The sequence below is a fragment of the Anas platyrhynchos genome, chromosome 26 (assembly GCF_047663525.1).
Source record: "Anas platyrhynchos isolate ZD024472 breed Pekin duck chromosome 26, IASCAAS_PekinDuck_T2T, whole genome shotgun sequence".
Classification (NCBI taxonomy): domain Eukaryota; kingdom Metazoa; phylum Chordata; class Aves; order Anseriformes; family Anatidae; genus Anas; species Anas platyrhynchos.
In genome coordinates, this window is record NC_092612.1 from 5973065 (window position 1) to 5994870 (window position 21806).

Consider the following 21806-nt stretch of genomic DNA (forward strand, 5'->3'; position numbering starts at 1 on the left):
GCCTTCAAAGGAGATGTTACATAGACAATAAAACGTCCTGCTTTTCGGGGAGGGCTCTCCTTAGGTCACTCAGAAAACGCCTTCAGTCTTCACTCACTGCAGCATTCACAAAGTGAATGCCTTCCTGTAAGGTTAGTCACCGATGGCCACTCATTCCATGCTTTCACTAAGAAAAACCTTCGCAGCTTTGAATCCGAATTTCCTGCCCCGCGTTTAGGTGAGCCCGGAGCGGCGTCAGGCATTGCTGGGCTCCTCGTCCGGCGGCGCTGGTGAAGTGAAAGATGCCAAAAGTGAAGTTTGACAGTGAGCTCGGGGGCTTGTGCTGGCCCGGTGGCTCTCTAAGCCCCCGTGTCTGAGCAGCGGGAGCATCCGAGCAGCACAGGACGGAGCTCAGCAAGAGGCTGGGGTCAGGGCACTGCTGCAAATAGCAATGCTTTGCTGGCTGCAGAGGTTAACCAGGTACGCAGCGCTGTTTTACTACATGGTGGAGACCTACGGAGAGTGTTTCTGCCCTCCTTTTTAGCTGAAACATCCCCAGATTCTAAGGGGAAAAGGAATAGAAGGGACTTGCGGAGTAATGTTCTAGTGAAACCCAGCCTTCCTAAAGAAGCCTGCCTGAATAATTCCTGTGAATAACAGACTGTGTTCAGCTATTTCCTAACATAGAAAGGGTGCTGACTGCTTCTTCAGAGTAACATAAGTTAGTGATGCTACTGAAATAGTTGTGGTTCAGACGTAGATCTAATTTCTCCTAAGCACGCTGAATTCACAGCTGTTGATCCTCCAGAGGAGGCTTTGCAATTGAACACCTGGAGAACAGGTAAATTTCCCACTGCTGTTCTCCTCTCCTCTTGTTTTGTTTTGTTTTGTTTTGTTTTTCTTAGTAGCATAGGCTTAAGACTCTGAAGAAAGAGGCTGCTTTTTTTCATTTCCAACACTGGCTGTTCTTCCTGAGCCCCGCCTTCTATTTTTGCAGTCACAGGATATGTGAATGTAAATTCTTGGGAGAGAGGTAGAAAACTCTGTTTCAACTGGTGTTTTTTTCGGCTATGTGGGGAGACCAAATAGGGTGGTTTTGAATCTTCTGGCTCTTATTCAGAGCAGCAGCATGTGGAGGGAGACAGATGCGTTTGCATTTTTAGTGCAATGGGTTCAGAAGCACGAGGGGAAAAAACACTTTTTCTGGGAGCTGGAGAAGGTGTCCTAATCGCAGGAGAGGTTTCTAAATGGCATATCTTTGCGAGTGTTCCTGTAGTCCGGAGGTTTTTGTTTGTTTGTTTGCCTTTGGAAGGTTTTACTGTTAATCTTCACATCCTTCAGCAGAAGTGAGAAATGTGATTTTATTTTGTGCAGTGTCACGGACCCTCTGAAATCTACTGGGAAGGATGAATACCTCGCACAGTACCAATGTGATGACGGTGGAGACAAGGAGAAACCAAGAAGATCAAAAGAACGTGACCTCATTTCAAAAGAAAACGTTTTGTACGGCAAAGAGTCTTCTGAGCCTGGTGAGAAATTGCGGCAAACTTCCTCTCTCAAGTGTGACACTGAATGTAGCTCTAAAAAGCTTTCCTCCTCATCTATTGCAGAGAGATGCCAAGGTAGAAAGGACAAGACTAAAAACACTGAGAAAGAGCATTACCAAAGCAAGAGGGAACATGCTCCTAGTGAAGAGAAGGAGAGTCAAAAAGCAGGTCCTTCCAGCGGCCAGGTTCAAAAGGCGTCACGCTGGAGCTCCGAGTTCGGCGGCGTTCCGAGGCCGTTGTGGCGGTTGTGGAGACGGCCCTGGCTGAGGTGGCTGCTGCTGTCGCTGCTGTCCCCTCTGTCCCCGCTGTTGCCACTGTTCCCGGACCTTGGAGACCCCCGGTGGCTCCCTGTGACAGGCCCTGTGGCCCCGGGGAGCTGCCCGCCGCCTCGTCGGCCAGCCCGGCAGCAATCCTGCCAGCACAGAATAGCTCACTGCGTTTCAGGGTAAAGTGACGATTAATTTCTATTTCCTGGCCTGGGTGCTGCTTCCTTCTTTAAGGAAGCTTCAAGGTTAAAGGTTAAGCTCAGTTATGTCAGGGCCCAAGTCCGTTTCGTGAAGGGGCTCTTGTACGAAAGCTTAAGCTGGGATTGACTCTCCGCTAAGCGGAGGCCAAACGCGTACCTACTGAGAAGCAGGTCCTAAGTGATAACGTTTTCTAAAGAGACTGCTAAACACATCTGAACAGTGCTGCTGCAGAACTCTGAATGGGGGGATAGCAACTGTCTTAACTGATCTGGAATCTTGAGTTTACTTTTCAGTGGACAAGAGGTGTGTCTCTCAAGACAAACAAAGAGAGGAGTAACACCCGATACTCATGTCAACATAAATTTATGCTCAGAGCGTAGGTGTAGGAACAGCATCGGTATGTATATGGAACATCGGGAGAGGAAGCTCTGTCGGTATTTACAGTTTTTCTACTACCTTGTCAGAGAGACGTTATCTCCACATTAGAAATGGATGTATTTTGAAAAAGTGGTGGTGGATCGGATTTCTTCTTTCTAGTGTTAATATTTGCTCTTGAATCGTACTTAATACCTGGTAATGCCTCAATCAGTTGTCAAAAATAAACTTAAAAATGTGTAAGGCTTATCTCATTGGTCAGTATAAAGATCAAGGCCTTTCCTTTTTTCCTTTTCCTTTTCCTTTTCCTTTTCCTCTTCCTCTTCCTCTTCCTCTTCCTCTTCCTCTTCCTCTTCCTCTTCCTCTTCCTCTTCCTCTTCCTCTTCCTCTTCCTCTTCCTCTTCCTCTTCCTCTTCCTCTTCCTCTTCCTCTTCCTCTTCCTCTTCCTCTTCCTCTTCCTCTTCCTTTTCCTTTTCCTTTTCCTTTTCCTTTTCCTTTTCCTTTTCCTTTTCCTTTTCCTTTTCCTTTTCCTTTTCCTTTTCCTTTTCCTTTTCCTTTTCCTTTTCCTTTTCCTTTCTTCTTCCCCAGTATTGTTTTTCTTTTCTCCTTCTCACTGCAGTCTTGATTTTGTTTCTTGTCCCTTAAATGTGTTTTCAGTGTGTTGCTGAAACATTTTCTCTTTCAATCCGAAAAAAGGAGCTGTCACTGGTGAAGATCGGAGCTTATCTGAAAATCCCTGAGCCCAGGAGCTGTCACCTTAGTCTTCCAATCGGACAAGGACGACTTCATTTCTCGTGTAAATGCATTTTTCAGGTTTGCGTATTGTTTTTTCAGGAACGGGAAGTGTGTATAGAATGGATTTAAAATCAATCTTAAATGTAAAATGTCAAGGGAAAAAAGTTCTAGTTACAACCTCTGCACACAATTTGCCAGCTGTGGGACTAGGAGTTTTCTTATTTACTGTGTTTTGTTTAACGTGTGTGAAGTTTAATGGATAGCAATCAAGGCGTGCTAGAAATCTGAAAGCACTTTATGCTTTGTTCTCTCAGTCATTTTGGTATAACAAACTAGCTTATGTTTTAAACCCTCCATTAGGTTAGTGGTTTCCCTACAGGTAACAAGTCCCTGTGTGCTACAGTAAGACAGTAACAAAACATGAAGTATAGAAGTTCATCCTGTCATTATTCAGCTTCTGCCTACGGACACACAATTATGCTTATTTAAAGCGGTATCACCTTGAAACCTAATCAGCATTTTAAAAAGGACTTTGTAGCAGTTATTGGCTTTTGTCCTGGAGGGCTGAGGTTTGTTTTGTTTTGTTTTACATTCAGCATTTCCGTTTCTAGCTTACATTCCCCTGTTGTTTTGCATGAGGAAAACGTGCAACTTTAGAAAGCAGAACGGAAAGAGCTGCTTTTTAGTCTAACGTTTCAGTTTTTTGTAGGAGTTTTAAATGTGGTAGGAGTAAAACACCAGAAGTACTGCTGCCAAAGTTCTATTCAAACTTGTATTTCTTGGAGAAGCAGAAGAAGCCCAGGGAGAAATAAATTTGCAAACGTGCTCTTCATGCTCTCCTTTCCCAAGATTTCTCTGAGATATAGCCCATCCTCTGTGGGTTTTGAGGTATATGGTTCCCAGGAGTGAGAAGGAAGGCCAAACATCTCTCTTCTTGGATCTCAACATGCCAGGGCTTTAGTGTACTGCCACTTACGGCTCCGCTTTTTCACCTGGAAAAAGCGACCACATGATGTAGACTGAGGAGCTCTCACAAATTAACTTGCTATCACAAAGTGACGCCCAGAAAAGGTGTATTTAAAAGCTAGGCTCATTATAGAATAACAACAACCCCCTCATGATTGGTGCAGTAGACAGTGAGGTAGAGGGCGATCCCTGGAAAGACAGAAGAAAAGGAGCAGTGAGTTCTGGGTACCTTTGTGCACACGAAACAGAAAAACGCAGGCAGTGAAGTAATAGTGTTCCGTTACTAACGCCAGCAATAGATAATTGCAACAATTATCTATTAGATCATAGGTAATAATTAACAGATAATTGTGCAACTCTGGAAATCAATAAATAACTGATTCCCCTCAGAGAATGTCTTCTACATTTTTATATTAAAAAGACTCCAGAGTTGTAATGGATTAAAATCCTACGGAAGTGAAAGAAATGGCATCAGCCACTAGTTCTGCAGAAGCTAAAAGTAATACCGATAGAGTTTAGATGGAAATTTTCACTTTGTGTGTTTAGTTTGGGGATTCTTTTTAAATCATTCATACCAGCGATTTAGTTCTTAAGGCTGTTTCTTTGAGATTAAGTGACAGGACTTCTGCTACTCTTTTCTTCTTGGAATGCTTCTTGATATTCTTACGTCAACCAGAACTTCTGTCTCTGTCGCAGATGTCAACAATGACCGTAGTTAAGAAGCCCAAATCTTCAAAGTCTAAAAAGCCCTCTTCAAGGCGGTCTGGCAAATCCAAGAAACCAAGTACTAAAATACTGATGTCACGCACCGCAAACTGGGGCCAGATACCGCCTGCAGAAGATTCAAGCCAAGTCTCTGTGGCCCAAGGACGTGGAGGTGCTTTTTACTGTAGATCATCTGAAAAATCTAAGGCTTTTGCCCCAAGAGATCTAAGTAAGTGTGAGCTTTATCCTGACTCCATTTTCTTCAAAGCAAAAGTAGAAAATGCAGTTCTTACTTGTTGCACTGATAGAGAAGGGGACTAGTGTGAACAAAGACTTCAAAAGCAAATCCCCTGAGGCAGCTGAAGTGACTGATGTTACAGAAATTAATTTTGATATATTTACAGTCAACAGAGAAATCTGGGGAGCTTTGTGTAATGCACAGATTCATCCATGTCTTTTCCGTTTTGCAAAGAAAAGTGTTTGATTGTTGCTATTCACAGCTTCCATTTTTCACACGTTTTTTGAATGATAACATTGCTCAGGAAAAGATCTGGTATCTGTAGGGGTACCGTCATTCCTAGTTACTACTTTTTACCTTTTTTCCGTATAATTTCAAGTCTAAGCTTGTGGTTTAAGTTATAATAAGGAAAAAAACAGTAGTTGAGTTAATCAGGTTAAAGATTATAGATGGAGAGGAACTTGGCATTAGGTACTACAAACAGAATGGCAGTTAGCCTTGCCTTAGAAAAATTAAAATGGTTGACGAAAGTTGTTTGTTTTGTTTTTTTTTTCCCCAAAACATTGTGTTGACCAGCCAATTTGAATTTGGCGGTATTAAAGCTGTCTGCAATAAGTTTTTCTGGCTGCGATTGTAGCTAGCTCCTCTAGGTGCTCCTGCAGAATAGTATTTTTTTAAATACCTTTCTTAGAAACAAACAAACAAAATCTCTTTTTAAATTTAACTTTCTTGCAGTCGTTAATGATGGAATTGCTCCACCACAGAGCATTCTTTTTCCACCTGAGAAGATTTGTATGGATTGGCGAGAAACACAAAGTGTTGGAGTTGGCCTGTACAATCTTGGCAACACATGTTTTCTTAATGCTACTCTACAGTGTTTGACCTACACACCCCCACTTGCCAATTACATGCTTTCTCTCGAGCACGGCCAGTCATGTGAGTACTTTCTAACAGTATTTCGAATCTGTTGGACAGCTGTGAAGGTGAAAGAACAGCAGTGATTCTGAGACAAACTTATTTGCCTGATTTTACCTGTAGAAGCTGGCTTTGAGCACTGTATTAGCAGTGGGCTCCGAATAGCATATGGAGTGCAATTAATGCACTATGTTTGTTTAATGAATTTATTTATGTATTTATTTATTTATGTATTTATTAAAGGATCATTTATTGCTTCGTGGGAATAATGAAGTGCATTGGACAGTAATGCATTTAGTAGTAATTTTAGAGAGTAATACATTTTTCAGCCTGTGGAGTTCACATTCCTGTCAGCCTTTACAAATGTGACTTTGCAGTAGTCTTTTAGATTTCTCATCACAAAATGCATTTGAATACAGGCTTAGTGGATATTTTTATTCTGTAAAGTTGTGTGAAATGAAATGTTACAAGACTGTTGGGACATTGGCATCTTGGGAGAATAGAATGTAGCAAGGAGAGTGGATATCGTATCTATAGTTTAAATTTTACTTAGATGTTTGTTTGTAGTTATGGATATTTTGCTGGACTGGGATGCTTTCTTCTTTCACTCTTCAGGTCGTGAACAAGATTTTTGCATGATGTGCACAATGGAGACTCACATTAACCAGGCCCTGCGTTGCACTGTTGATGCCATCGAGCCTACGCATGTTATCAGTAATCTCAGTCGTAAGTGGCTTCAGATGTGTTTCTTTTCGATAGCTTGTAATCTTCAAATACTTATTTGATGTGTATAAGTGGTTTTAACACTAGAAAGAAGAGAGATTTTAGAAATAGAAGAATGATTTCATTTTTAAATGAGGTGAATACTATCATCTTCTTCTTTAGGAATAGGACAACATTTCCGTTTTGGCAGTCAAGAAGACGCACACGAGTTCTTGCGCTATACTGTTGATGCTATGCAGGAAGCGTGCTTGAATGGAAGCACCGAGTAAGCATAAACAAGTTCACTTTCATACATTCTCTAGCACCTTCTAGTCCTTTATTTACTATCAAAAATGATCTCTAGCACCTTTTAGTGCCTTATTTACAATCAGCAACGAAAGTCTACATCATCCTTAGTTTTCATAAAACTCTTTGAAGAGTTAACTGTGCGCCTTAAATCTTCTGAGGTCTGATTCTAATTTATTTCCAGATTGGACAGATCTTCTCAAGCTACCACCATCATTCATCAAATATTTGGAGGATTTCTAAGATCGAGAGGTACTTTAAAAAATATTCCTGTCCTTAGAACTGATCTGTGTCTTTTGTCGGTAGTAAAGCAGTCTGTAGTTTGTCTAAAATAGTATCTGTCAACAACTTGAATTTGGACAGTTAGTCTCCTTCACATAAGGTTAAGCATTTATATTTTGCTTCCAGTGAAGTGCTTGAATTGCAAAGCAGTTTCGGATACGTATGAGGCATTTCTTGATATCGCTTTGGATATAAAGGTAAGATGTTTTCTAAATATAATTCATGATGTTTAAGTACATGCATAACTTTCTAAATTAAACTTGTTTACCTTAAAAAACCAAACCACATATAACGTTAAAACGTAAGAGCTTGGTGGTGCTAAGGAAGTGGATTGGACTTTGTCCGTCTGTGGAACCCATGTAAATAGTCTCCACATTTGCATTGGGTTTAAGGGCAAAGAATTCTCTTTCTGCAAAAATTATAATGCTGTCATACTTCTCTGTTGTTCTACCCCAATGTACATCTAATTGTTAGACTGATGAATTTGTCCCCAGTATTGATGACAAAGCACACTATAGATGCTGTCTAGGCTACTGGAAAAGTATTTGTTCCGAAGTCAAATGACTTCCAGGTGAGGTCAATGCTGAGCATGCTCTTTCTGCCTCCTTCTTCACAGTGCTCATAGTAGATCGCTTGAGTATGTTAGTAAGATTCTCTTATAAACCACTAGTACGTCTCTGGAATTTTGAATTTACGGTGACTTTACGCTCTTCTTTCTCGCTCCTCTAGGCGGTTTCATCTGTTACCAGAGCTCTGGAACTCTTTGTGAAACCTGAAGAGCTGGGTGGAGAGAATTGCTATAAATGTAGCGAGTAAGATTTTGACGAATTAGGTCTTAATCCTAGATGTCAGTTTTATATGTTGCATGACTCTGTTGGACTACCTCTAAACTTTGGATCTACTTACGAGTTTTGTGGAAGTTTATAAAACACTTGGATTTTTGTTTCTTTGGAGGGGGGAAGTCTTGTTCAGAGGCATTCCCTATGGGTTTGCAATTCTCTGGCTCGTATTTTGCCATCAGAATTCAAAAAGAGATACTTTTGTTCTTTCTATTTATTAGCTCTCGACAGTACTTTTCTTGATGTAAACTGCCCAGTTTCCGTTGTTCTCTGGGCTAGCGGCTAATTTTCACTGCTTACGCTGTAGGTCCTACCTTGGAGCGGGCAATGTATCAAACTGAACTATTGTGTTTCAAAGGATGGCAGACAGTTTCAGTGTCTTTCCAGACAAGCTCAGTACATGAAGACTTCCTACTGTTAAATGTCTCCCTCCTGTAGAATGACCACGTGCTTCTGTTGTATTTTTGATGTTGATAGACGACCCATGTTGGAGATTATTTGCAATTTCTAGTCCTGGGGACCAAGGCCTTCTTGTTCCACTTTCATTATTTGTATTTCCCTTGAAAGCTGAAAGAATGTATTCAGGATTGGAGTTCAAATAGCCACTTTTGTAGACCAAGAAATGGTACCTTGCCATCCAACCTGGTAATACCCTTTCGTGAGAGATTCCTGTTCCCGCTATGCCCGGGGTTTTGGGAGAATTTACCTTCTTCACTGTATTAACAAACCTGACACGCAGTGCATGGGTTTATGAAAAGAAAAAAGACCAACCTATTATGCAAGTAAATGTCATTCAAATAGCATAGGCATGCGTGAGACATTAAAACGAGTTTGTTTTGGGGGCGAAAAAAGAAGATGCCTTCAAACACTTATCTCTGCTTGTTTTTAAGGTGTAAAAAGATGGTTCCTGCATCCAAGAGATTTACCATACACCGTTCTTCCAAGGTTCTCACAATATCACTGAAAAGATTTGCAGATTTCACAGGTGGAAAGATCAACAAGGTATATTTACCACTGTAATGCAACTATATCATCGTGTAATGGGACATCCCCCAAAGCTGAAAGTTGTTAATATTTTCAGACAATAATTGTAGACTAACGACTATGGCTTATTCTTTCTCTTACTATCAATAAAGTTCCCGCTTGACAAGAAGCATATGCTTTCCTCTGAGAAGGCTGATTCATCAGGAAACAGTTCTCTGCAACTTCTAGTCTTAAACATTGTTTATGGGAAGACTTATTTGTAGTGAATCAAGAAATATCTTCTAGAAATATATTCTAGAAATAAATTCTAGTCTGTGTTTTTTGGAAGTGTTTTTCTCTGGCTAGTCCACGAAGTACTCTGGGATAATTTTTCTATCTTCTTGGTCTCTCTTTAGGAGGTGAAATACCCGGAGTATTTGGACCTGAGAGCCTACATGTCACAGTCAATGGGAGAACCAGTGCTCTATGCCTTATACGCGGTGCTGGTACATCACGGTGTCAGCTGTCACTCAGGACACTATATATGCTATGTAAAGGTAGAAGTCAACAGCATTTCTAACAGGGTAAAGGTTGTGCTGGCAAACCAATGAAAGCGTGACTAGCAGCTACTGTTTCTAGGGAAAAAGATTTCATTATATTTTTATTTGACACGTGTGTATTTTGTTCCTATCCGTGATTTCATTTGGAACACGTGCAATTCACCTAAAGAAATGGTTGTCTTTATTTGCAGGCTGGTAATGGACTTTGGTATCAGATGAATGATGCTAAAGTAGTCCATACTGACATTAAGAGAGTTCTTGGTCAGCAAGCTTACATACTTTTTTATATCAGGTAATAACAAATCTTAACATGTGTTCAGAAGAGATTTACTTTCTTGTTATTGATATTTTTCTGTTTTGCAAGTGTTTTTCTTGCTATCCCAGGGAAAGATTATTATTTGTCTAATTCAGTTCTGTCTAACCTGAAATTCTCTGTGTCATTTATTATCTTTTGTTGCTTGGCCTGAAACTGCAGCACTTGTGTAAATTGCTATCTATGTGTTACCTGTAGCTGGCTAATTTAGAGAAGGAGAGAAATGAAGGTCATCTGTGGTGTAAGAATGAATTATTGCTCTGAAAGTGATAGTCTTAGTAGGAAGACTGTTCTCTCCTTTTCACTTTGTAGTCTTGGCGAAGCCTTCTGTAGAGAAGGCTTCCATATCGTATGAACTGTTCCTCTAAAATTATAGGATGGGATTTAATCCAAGAGTAGGCTGAAAGAAAAACTAAACTCCGATCACTGCTCTTTTCTGAAGGCGCTATGATTTGACACTTGGAGAACGTGCGTTTTACTTGCCAGCACCATCTTATCCCTGTTCATTCCCTCCTGGTCAGCAGGGGGCTAATAGTAAGCAGGCTGGATTTATGGGACCACGACTTCTTTCTCATATGATTAAGGTAATTCAGGGAAGTGGGAGGGCAGGTAACGGCACCAAACTGCTAGTGGGTTTGGGGTTTGGTGTGGGGTTTTTAGTTTGGTTTTCGGCATCTTAGTTTTGTTTTCCTTCCCATGCTGCAGCTTTCTCCACAGCCCTCATGCTACAGCCAGAGTCATTCAAACAGTGGTTACTGCTAAATTGTGCAGCCATGCGACTCCATTACTTAATACCTCCAAGACAGCTTTCTAAAGCACAGAGAGCTACGCTCTTTGACAATTTAAGCAGAGTGTACTAATCCTCGAATCATTTAAAAGAGGACTTGTTTTTCCTATCGTTGTCACTTTAGCTAAGACAGGGAAAACTAATTGTCTTATTCCTGAGCACCAGAACAATTACTTCAGGCTTTTCAGGGTATGTTTAAAGGGGAAAATAAATATATTTGGGAATAGCAGCAGGTAATGTTAAGTTGTTTGGCTGGTTTTCAAAGATGATGTTAATTTGATTCCAATCGGCTGTAAACCAAAAGCAGGAATTGAATACGCTTATTGGACTTGCATTTATCTTTAAAGGGCAGTGTGTTTTTCTTTGTAGGTGTTAAGACCATTTGTAGAAATACTCAGTAGGAGAGTTGTGTGTTTCAAAATGTTAAATGCAGTGTTTGCGTTAATCCATCTTGCCATTTCTTCTTTTTAAATACAGAATTCAAGCCGTTTAAATGGAAATGGATCCATAAAAGAGGACGCAAAGACCACTGGTGTCACCCTAAAAAGGCCATCTTCAGCACCACCAATGGCCTGTGTTCAAAACCAGACAATTACCAGGCCTTCAATTACTGATCCGTCAAGAAAACAGAAGATCACCACCAGTATTCACAATAAATTGCCTGCTCGTCGGACTGTGTCACAGCCTGACTGTCTTAGCAGTGCTGCGGAGGATGAAGATCTCTACCAGGCTGTTCCTTCATCCACAATTACAAATTCGGTAATGCAAATGAAGCAAATGCAAACAAGCAAAAAAGTTTCTGATGAGATTTTTGTGGAGCCAACAGTGAATGAAAATCCTAAACTCAGCTCTGATAACACAGTCCCTTACGGTGCAGAATCTTCAGGAAAATCTGAGGAGGAGTCAAAGGGCTTATTTAAAAGGAATTGCAATGCAATGTCCTCTAATGGAATTTTGGTTGGAAAGGTAGTCCGTACATTGCAGCATTCCAGTTCTTCCTGTCAGAATGCTGACGAAGGAAGATCCCAGCATGAGCTGCCAAAAACCAATTCACTAAATGGTGCTATTAGGTTAGTTAATGAATCTAAAGAAAACGCACTGAAACTTGATGATTCCACTTGCCGAGTTGAACCTGTTAAACCTTCTGAGATGTTCTTTTCCAAAACAAACGGATTGCTTGAAACATAGATTCGCTCCATCGAGAATTTCTCACCTATGATGTATTCGGGAGTGTTTAGTGTGTTCCTAATTCAGGTGAAATACTGAGAAAACACAGCACAAATGTGATTGTAAGACTTTGTGGTATTATCCCATTAGAATTTGCAGACCTGAGCTTACATTAGAACTTGCCAACTTAAGCTCAGCTGAGATAAAAATTCCTAAGTTTCATAAAGTAGATTTTGGGAGGTGAGTTGGGGTTATCTTTGAAGTGTAGATAATGCATACAACTCAAAACGGTCTTGCTTACCATTTAATGGAGAAATTCTGACAAGACTGGTCCTCAGTACTACTACAAATAGTATTTTTTTGTCTGCTGACTTGTGCGTTTTGATTGCAGATGCCTGGAGCTATGCCTTCAGTCAATCGAGAAGTCATCACGGAGTCCCTCACAGCCAGCCAGCTGAACAGCTTGTCAGAGGAAACGAGGTAAAATGAGCACAGTCTGATTAAGACAAGACCTTTTGGAAGTTCGTTACGGTTTTATCTGTCTACTAATAGTATTTAATGGAAGGATTGAAATTAGTACAATTCCATACTGTATGTCCAGCGTTACGAACAGAACTAATGATCAGCACTGAGCATATCACTCTGATGCAGGTTGGTGCCTCAAGGAGAACTCGTGTTCCTTCATAGAATGTTTTTCCATTTTTCTCCACTGTCTAGAGAAACATTGGCTGTTCCCCGCTTGCCCCTATGCCTTTTTTCTCAGAGCAGCAGGTATAAGGAGACGGATGTGTTTGCTTTTTTAGTGCAATGGCTTCAGAAGCAAGAGGGGAAAAAGCACTTTCTCTGGGAGCTGGAGAAGGTGTCCTAATCGCAGGAGAGGTTTCTAAATGGCATATCTTTGCGAGGGCTTAAGACTCTGAAGAAAGAGGCTGCTTTTTTTCATTTCCAACACTGGCTGTTCTTCCTGAGCCCCGCCTTCTATTTTTGCAGTCATAGGATATGTGAATGTAAATTTGTGGGAGAGAGGTAGAAAACTCTGTTTCAACTGGTGGTTTTTTCGGCTATGTGGGGAGACCAAATCGAGTGGTTTTGAACCTTCTGGCTCTTATTCAGAGCAGCAGCATGTGGAGGGAGACAGATGTATTTGCTTTTTTAGTGCAATGGCTTCAGAAGCACGAGGGGAAAAAACACTTTCTCTGGGAGCTGGAGAAGGTGTCCTAATCACAGGAGAGGTTTCTAAATGGCATATCTTTGCAAGTGTTCCTGTAGTCCGGAGGTTTTTGTTTGTTTGTTTGCCTTTGGAAGGTTTTACTGTTAATCTTCACATCCTTCAGCAGAAGTGAGAAATGTGATTTTATTTTGTGCAGTGTCGCGGACCCTCCGAAATCTACTGGGAATGATGAATACCTCGCAGAGTACCGATTTGATGACGGTGGAGACAAGGAGAAACCAAGAAGATCAAAAGAAAGTGACCTCATTTCAAAAGAAAACGTTTTGTACGCCAAAGAGCGTGGTGAGAAATTGCGGCAAACTTCCTCTCTCAAGTGTGACACTGAATGTAGCTCTAAAAAGCTTTCCTCCTCATCTATTGCAGAGAGATGCCAAGGTAGAAAGGACAAGACTAAAAACACTGAGAAAGAGCATTACCAAAGCAAGAGGGAACATGCTCCTAGTGAAGAGAAGGAGAGTCAAAAAGCAGGTCCTTCCAGCAAGAGGAGGTGTTCTCAGAGCGTGGAAGTTGTTGAGCAAAAGCGTCACAAGCAGGAGCACTGGGAGGGAAGCAGGTGCAGATCTTTCCCTGGTGAAAGAAACAGCCCTGAGAATGGCAGAAGAGCAGTCAAATATTCAAAGTCCAGATCTGGCAGCGGAGGAAGATCAGAACAAGGTAGCAATAGATATTACCGATCCAAAGGGGAAAGAAGTTGGAGCAGAGAAAGATACTATCGAGATGAAGCACGGAGATGGGAAAGATGTAGCTATTCCAATGATTACTATTCACCTCATGCGACAGGAGACAGTAGAGAGAGAAAGTTCTCTCACGGCGATGCAGCCTTTGACAAATGGACTGCAACTTACTACGGCAGGTCACATAAGCATTATCATTACAAAAGTGGATGGCCTCACGGTTCCCTCTTGAGAGATGAAGATGTACGTCGCTTTAGCACACCCCGAGCAGACTTGCATCGTTGCTCGGTATCTCAGCAACATTCTGGAAGACATTCTCGTGAAAGACATGCGCTTCCACCTGTGTCAGCTCATTTGGAGAACTGTCGCCAGAAAAATGAAACAGAAGGAAACAGAAAAAGAAAATGTACCCGTGCAGAAGGTAGTGAAAGTGAAATAGAAAGGAAAGACAGAAAGATAGAAAAGGAGCTTTTAGGTGGTGAAAAAAATGCAAAAATATCACAGGTTCTAGAAGAAAAAGAAGTCTAAGGATAAACATGGAGAGAAGGATTCCAAGTAAGCAAGGATTCCAGCATACTCCGCATTTTTTATCCTAATTCTTTTCTGGGTGCTTCTCATGTATTCCTTTTTTTTTTTCTCCTTTTTTTTTTCTCCTTTTTTTTTCTTCTCTATTTTCTTCTTCTTTTTTTTTTTTTTTTTTTTTTGTTCTGGTAGTTTCTAAGTTACTTAGATAGCATCAGCTGGCTGGGGATCATGTTGTTAGGTTGATCGGTGAAGATAGGAAAGCTATTGCTGAATTGTGTCAGAGCACTAGCTTTGGACCACATAGTTGGAAACACATCCGTACACCATTCTGGATTAGGTTAAAAGTTTTTTTCTGCTTGCACGTATTCCAGAGCTAGCCATTGTTAATGATCTGTGTACAAACCAGGACCTATGGTCCTTCAATCTGAGGGCTTAAGTTTGCTACATCTAAAGTAAGTTGCGTGTGCACAAAGCACCACAAAATAGCTGACATGCTGCAAATCATCACCTGTGGTAAAATAAATAAAGTTTCATATAGGCAACAAGTGCCACATCTTTTTTTCTCTTTTAAACTTGCATGTTTCTTTCAGACTTCACGATTTGTGTTTCTGTGCGCTCCACTTTGACAGTGCCAAACGCAAGCGTAAAAAAAGAAGAAAAAGGAGAAGAAAAAGAAGAAAAAAGAGAAACACCAGGAAAGTGAAGGGCTCCTTGGAACACTTAGATCCTCGTTTCCAGAAGATAACGCGGGAGAAGAAGGAAGAATCCCATCCTCCAGATGGCTCTTCATGTGAGCAATGCACAAGTGAGAGCAGTAAACAACCTTACAAGGAAGGGAAGCCTTCCAGTGCAGGCGAAAGCAAAAAATACAGCTCCGTCTCATCCAACGAGTGTATTAAAGGTAAGCGGCCGCAGTGTGTCTGAGGAATTCCTTTTCTATTAATGTAGAGATTATTTCAAACAGTCTTGAAGTGCTTGATGACTTAAGAGTCTGCTGAATATTAAAAAAAAAAAAAAGTTGATGGACTTTTTCTTTCCGTTTTTAAATGACCACTAGGAAAGAAGGCCTGAAATAAAGAGGTGAAAGGCAAATAGTTTTCATTTGGTGTGATGATTAAGTGGCAAACAAGAGGAAGAGTTGCAGGATCCCTTCTTAAATTCAGTCCAGCCAAGTAGGAAAAGTAAACGTGGACAGCTGTATCTTGGCAAAGAACATAGTAGGGAGCAAGGAGGTTTAGCAGTCAAGATGGAAGGTGATGCCATGAGGCTTACAGGCTAGTAATGTTCTAGTGAAACCCAGCCTTCCTAAAGAAGCCTGCCTGAATAATTCCTGTGAATAACAGACTGTGTTCAGCTATTTCCTAACATAGAAACGGTGCTGACTGCTTCTTCAGAGTAACATAAGTTAGTGATGCTACTGAAATAGTTGTGGTTCAGACGTAGATCTGATTTCTCCTAAGCACGCTGAATTCACAGCTGTTGATCCTCCAGAGGAGGCTTTGCAATTGAACACCTGGAGAATAGGTAAATTTCCCGCTGTTGTTCTCCTCTCCTCTTGTTTTGTTTTGTTCTGTTTTCCTAGTAGCATAGGCTTAAGACTCTGAAGAAAGAGGCTGCTTTTTTTCATTTCCAACACTGGCTGTTCTTCCTGAGCCCCGCCTTCTATTTTTGCAGTCACAGGATATGTGAATGTAAATTCTTGGGAGAGAGGTAGAAAACTCTGTTTCAACTGGTGTCTTTTTCGGCTATGTTGGGAGACCAAATAGGGTGGTTTTGAATCTTCTGGCTCTTATTCAGAGCAGCAGCATGTGGAGGGAGACAGATGCGTTTGCTTTTTTAGTGCAATGGCTTCAGAAGCAAGAGGGGAAAAAACACTTTCTCTGGGAGCTGGAGAAGGTGTCCTAATCGCAGGAGAGGTTTCTACATGGCATATCTTTCTTTGCGAGTGTTCCTGTAGTCCGGAGGTTTTTGTTTGTTTGTTTGCCTTTGGAAGGTTTTACTGTTAATCTTCACGTCCTTCAGCAGAAGTGAGAAATGTGATTTTATTTTGTGCAGTGTCACGGACCCTCTGAAATCTACTGGGAATGATGAATACCTCGCAGAGTACCGATTTGATGACGGTGGAGACAAGGAGAAACCAAGAAGATCAAAAGAAGGTGACCTCATTTCAAAAGAAAACGTTTTGTACGGCAAAGAGTCTTCTGAGCCTGGTGAGAAATTGCGGCAAACTTCCTCTCTCAAGTGTGACACTGAATGTAGCTCTAAAAAGCTTTCCTCCTCATCTATTGCAGAGAGATGCCAAGGTAGAAAGGACAAGACTAAAAACACTGAGAAAGAGCATTACCAAAGCAAGAGGGAACATGCTCCTAGTGAAGAGAAGGAGAGTCAAAAAGCAGGTCCTTCCAGCAAGAGAAGGATCAACTTGAATACAAAGAATACAAACTTGAGCTCCTGATGGGCTTCATGCTGAACTCTGTGCTGTTCTTGTCCTACTCTTGGTCTGTCCATAGATACTATGGTTTAAATCCAAATAGAATCATGCGATGAGGAAGATGTATCTGCAACAAATTCAACATCTAAAATCAAAGTTTACATTTTCCGTGATTTTCTTCCTGAGCAGAAGTTTGGAGTACTCCTTTTCTATTAATGTAGAGATTATTTCAAACAGTCTTGAAGTGCTTGATGACTTAACAGTCTGCAGGTTTATTATCAAATCCAAAAAAAACCCGACTTGGTAGACTATTTTTTTCCCAGTTTTGCATGACCACTAGGAAAGAAGGCCTGAAATAAAGAGGTGAAAGGCAAATAGTTTTCATTTGGTGTGATGATTAAGTGTCCAACAAGAGGAAGAGTTGCAAGATCGCTTCTTATATTCAGTCCAGCCAAGTAGGAAAAGTAAACGTGGACAGCTGTATCTTGGCAAAGAACATAGTAGGGAGCAAGGAGGTTTAGCAGTCAAGATGGAAGGTGATGCCATGAGGCTTACAGGCTAGTAATGTTCTAGTGAAACCCAGCCTTCCTAAAGAAGCCTGCCTGAATAATTCCTGTGAATAACAGACTGTGTTCAGCTATTTCCTAACATAGAAACGGTGCTGACTGCTTCTTCAGAGTAACATAAGTTAGTGATGCTACTGAAATAGTTGTGGTTCAGACGTAGATCTGATTTCTCCTAAGCACGCTGAATTCACAGCTGTTGATCCTCCAGAGGAGGCTTTGCAATTGAACACCTGGAGAATAGGTAAATTTCCCGCTGTTGTTCTCCTCTCCTCTTGTTTTGTTTTGTTCTGTTTTCCTAGTAGCATAGGCTTAAGACTCTGAAGAAAGAGGCTGCTTTTTTTCATTTCCAACACTGGCTGTTCTTCCTGAGCCCCGCCTTCTATTTTTGCAGTCACAGGATATGTGAATGTAAATTCTTGGGAGAGAGGTAGAAAACTCTGTTTCAACTGGTGTCTTTTTCGGCTATGTTGGGAGACCAAATAGGGTGGTTTTGAATCTTCTGGCTCTTATTCAGAGCAGCAGCATGTGGAGGGAGACAGATGCGTTTGCTTTTTTAGTGCAATGGCTTCAGAAGCAAGAGGGGAAAAAACACTTTCTCTGGGAGCTGGAGAAGGTGTCCTAATCGCAGGAGAGGTTTCTACATGGCATATCTTTCTTTGCGAGTGTTCCTGTAGTCCGGAGGTTTTTGTTTGTTTGTTTGCCTTTGGAAGGTTTTACTGTTAATCTTCACGTCCTTCAGCAGAAGTGAGAAATGTGATTTTATTTTGTGCAGTGTCACGGACCCTCTGAAATCTACTGGGAATGATGAATACCTCGCAGAGTACCGATTTGATGACGGTGGAGACAAGGAGAAACCAAGAAGATCAAAAGAAGGTGACCTCATTTCAAAAGAAAACGTTTTGTACGGCAAAGAGTCTTCTGAGCCTGGTGAGAAATTGCGGCAAACTTCCTCTCTCAAGTGTGACACTGAATGTAGCTCTAAAAAGCTTTCCTCCTCATCTATTGCAGAGAGATGCCAAGGTAGAAAGGACAAGACTAAAAACACTGAGAAAGAGCATTACCAAAGCAAGAGGGAACATGCTCCTAGTGAAGAGAAGGAGAGTCAAAAAGCAGGTCCTTCCAGCAAGAGAAGGATCAACTTGAATACAAAGAATACAAACTTGAGCTCCTGATGGGCTTCATGCTGAACTCTGTGCTGTTCTTGTCCTACTCTTGGTCTGTCCATAGATACTATGGTTTAAATCCAAATAGAATCATGCGATGAGGAAGATGTATCTGCAACAAATTCAACATCTAAAATCAAAGTTTACATTTTCCGTGATTTTCTTCCTGAGCAGAAGTTTGGAGTACTCCTTTTCTATTAATGTAGAGATTATTTCAAACAGTCTTGAAGTGCTTGATGACTTAACAGTCTGCAGGTTTATTATCAAATCCAAAAAAAACCCGACTTGGTAGACTATTTTTTTCCCAGTTTTGCATGACCACTAGGAAAGAAGGCCTGAAATAAAGAGGTGAAAGGCAAATAGTTTTCATTTGGTGTGATGATTAAGTGTCCAACAAGAGGAAGAGTTGCAAGATCGCTTCTTATATTCAGTCCAGCCAAGTAGGAAAAGTAAACGTGGACAGCTGTATCTTGGCAAAGAACATAGTAGGGAGCAAGGAGGTTTAGCAGTCAAGATGGAAGGTGATGCCATGAGGCTTACAGGCTAGTAATGTTCTAGTGAAACCCAGCCTTCCTAAAGAAAAAAGAGCTTTTCTCCCAGAGAAAGAGAGACAGACAGACAGACAGACAGAACAAAAGGGCGCCGGGGCCCTTTTGGAGCTATCTGGAGCTGGCTGTTGTCTGGACTGTTCTCACAGACGCCATCCCTGCAGGCCCCTGCTACCAAACCCTTGCCACGTAAATCCGATCGAAGTGTATGCAGCAATTACAAAGCCGCTGTGCTTTGGGCTGTCATGATCCTCCTGCAAGTGCAGGGGAGGTGCAGGGTTGCTTTGCATTTCCAAAAGGAGGAAGAAAGCCTCCAACCCCACTGGACCTCAGCCACTTGCAGGATCCAAGCAACGCTCCCCACCTTCAGTTATCTCCCTCCCATGCACACAGTGGGAGCAAGGTTGAACAAGCACATTTTTGAAAATGTTTATCTTAATGAAGAATAAAAGAAGTCTACAACACCCAATCCCTCTGTGCACCCAAGGCAAAAATCGTGGACTATTCTGCCTCAACACTATTTTCAGACCCAATTTGTAAAGTCATCTAGCAGAGGATTTCTCTCTTGTTCACTCACTAGCTTAGTAGAGCACCAGTTTACATAGGTGCTGGAGCAGATTCCTCAACCATCTGAAGGGACTTGATCCCAGAAAAGTTCAAAACTGCAGATGACTCATGATTTTGTGGTGAAGCATCTATTAAATGAGAGCTGTTCCGCTTAGGGCACAGTGAGACAATGTGAGAAGAACCCTGTATCTCACTGATTGAGGCTTTATAACTCTACAGAATTGTCAGTCAACAATAAATGGAAAGTGCAGGAGATATGTTCTTTCTTCCTCCTTTCCCTGCCATAAATTAGCAGAGACATAGGTTCAGAGCCTCACAGAAGAAGGATTTGAAGCCAGGCTCTCCACAGTCTGCACCACTGCCTTCCTGACGGCTTTTGACTATTTTAATTAATTTTATTATTTTATTTTATTTTATTTTATTTTATTTTATTTTATTTTATTTTATTTTATTTTATTTTATTTTATTTTATTTTATTTTATTTTATTTTATTTTATTTTATTATTTTATTTACTTTATTACTATTATTCTTCTTATTTTTCTGGATGGTGTCTAAGTCTTGGGGGGGAAGAACCAACTGTGGGAGGAGGGAATGCTACTACTGTCTGTGACAGTGGTGATTTCTGGACAGTGTTAGCAACAGAGCTTCTGCAGAGAAGAGAAAATGACAGGCAGTCTGTCTTGTTATTCCATGTACTGAGTACTGAGTGCAGTTTTGGGCTCCACAGTATAAGAAAAAGTATAAGAACAAACCAGTGCACTGTGATAAAGAGAGTTTAATAGGGTACAAAAGGAATAAAAACAAACAAAATAAGAAATGAGAATATTGATAATTTATAATGTATCATAGAATCATAGAAGCATAGAATATCCTGAGTTGGAAGGGACCCTTAAGGATCATCAAGTCCAACTCTTGACACCGCACAGGTCTACCCAAAAGTTCAGCCCATGTGACTAAGTGCACAGTCCAATCTCTTCTTAAATTCAGACAGGCTCGGTGCAGTGACCACTTCCCTGGGGAGCCCGTTCCAGTGTGCAACCACCCTCTCTGTGAAGAACCCCCTCCTGATGTCAAGCCTAAATTTCCCCTGCCTCAGCTTAACCCCGTTCCCGTGGGTCCTGTCGCTGGTGTTAATGGAGAAAAGGTCTCCTGCCTCTCGACACCCCCTTACGAGTATAAAATATATAAATATTGTTTAATTAATAATATTAAATACTTATCATTTTATAATAATGAAACAATGCCATACTGTACAACACAGTCAATAAAGTGGATTTAATTAAATAAATAATAAAACCCAGGAAATTAAATAAAATTTAAAAATGTAAATTTAATACAAATAAAACCCATTTTTCCCATCCCAATGAGTTCCTATCCCCATCATCACTTCCCATCCCACTGATCATTTCCTATCCCAATAACCTCCCAGTTCTGATCCCAAGGCTGAATTCCCAACTCCCACCCAGCCATCCATCCAGCCATGCACCCATTTTCTGCCGTCCGTGCTGGCCATGCCCACATCCATGCCCGGCCTGAGCATGGGCAGCGGAAGCGGGCTGCATGAAATAACTGAACATGAAATTATGAAATAACATGAAATAATAAATAAGGTAACTTAATTGTTGCTGTTGTTAACATTGCTTCATGACAACAGATGCAAACATGGATCTTGAGTTGAGGGCAAAGGTGACCTTGGATCTGAAGCACACAGGCATTCACTAATGTCCCCCCATCCGGAGTGAATCCACAACGACTCGGAAGGAAAACTAAAGTCCAAAGCAGTGCACTGGGATAAAGAGAGTTTAATAGGGTAGAAAAGGAATAAAAACAAACAAAATTAGAAATGAGAATATTGATAATTTATAATGTATAAAATATGTAAATATTGTTTAATTAATAATAGTAAATACTTATCATTTTCTAATAATGAAACAATGCCATACTGTACAACACAGTCAATAAAGTGGATTTAATGAAATAAATAATACAACCAGTAAATTAAATAAAATTTTAAAATGTAAATTTAATAAAAATAAAACTCAGTAAATTAAATAAAATTTAAAAATGTAAATTTAATAAAAATAAAACTCAGTAATTTAAATAAAATTTAAAAATGTAAATTTAATACAAATAAAACCCAGTAAATTAAATAAAATTTAAAAATGTAAATTTAATACAAATAAAACCCATTTTTCCCGTGCCAATGAGTTCCTATCCCCATCATCACTTCCCATCCCACTGATCATTTCCTATC

General features: G+C 40.7%; 1 protein-coding gene across 4 annotated transcripts in view; it reads left to right on the forward strand.

Moving 5' to 3' along the window:
• Nucleotides 1-19804, forward strand: part of LOC139999529 (ubiquitin carboxyl-terminal hydrolase 42-like) — a 28529-nt gene extending 8725 nt beyond the window's left edge. The window contains exons 1-19 of one of the 4 annotated variants that reach the window (XM_072028001.1): nucleotides 1679-1971; nucleotides 3065-3181; nucleotides 4766-5003; nucleotides 5748-5948; nucleotides 6543-6653; nucleotides 6813-6915; nucleotides 7120-7187; nucleotides 7344-7414; nucleotides 7947-8029; nucleotides 8947-9058; nucleotides 9436-9576; nucleotides 9771-9871; nucleotides 10335-10476; nucleotides 11157-11438; nucleotides 12238-12326; nucleotides 13214-14172; nucleotides 14867-15177; nucleotides 16332-17514; nucleotides 18046-19804. In XM_072028001.1, coding sequence (XP_071884102.1) covers nucleotides 4766-5003; nucleotides 5748-5948; nucleotides 6543-6653; nucleotides 6813-6915; nucleotides 7120-7187; nucleotides 7344-7414; nucleotides 7947-8029; nucleotides 8947-9058; nucleotides 9436-9576; nucleotides 9771-9871; nucleotides 10335-10476; nucleotides 11157-11438; nucleotides 12238-12326; nucleotides 13214-14172; nucleotides 14867-14979 — 2814 coding nt within the window. In that variant the 5' untranslated portion in view covers nucleotides 1679-1971; nucleotides 3065-3181 and the 3' untranslated portion in view covers nucleotides 14980-15177; nucleotides 16332-17514; nucleotides 18046-19804. Of the gene's footprint in view, nucleotides 1-1353; nucleotides 3182-4765; nucleotides 5004-5747; nucleotides 5949-6542; nucleotides 6654-6812; nucleotides 6916-7119; nucleotides 7188-7343; nucleotides 7415-7946; nucleotides 8030-8946; nucleotides 9059-9435; nucleotides 9577-9770; nucleotides 9872-10334; nucleotides 10477-11156; nucleotides 11439-12237; nucleotides 12327-13213; nucleotides 14307-14866; nucleotides 15178-16331; nucleotides 17515-18045 lie in introns of those variants that run through there. The other 3 variants (XM_072027999.1, XM_072028000.1, XM_072027998.1) reach the window with 3 other exon arrangements.
• Nucleotides 19805-21806: the final 2002 nt, after the last annotated feature.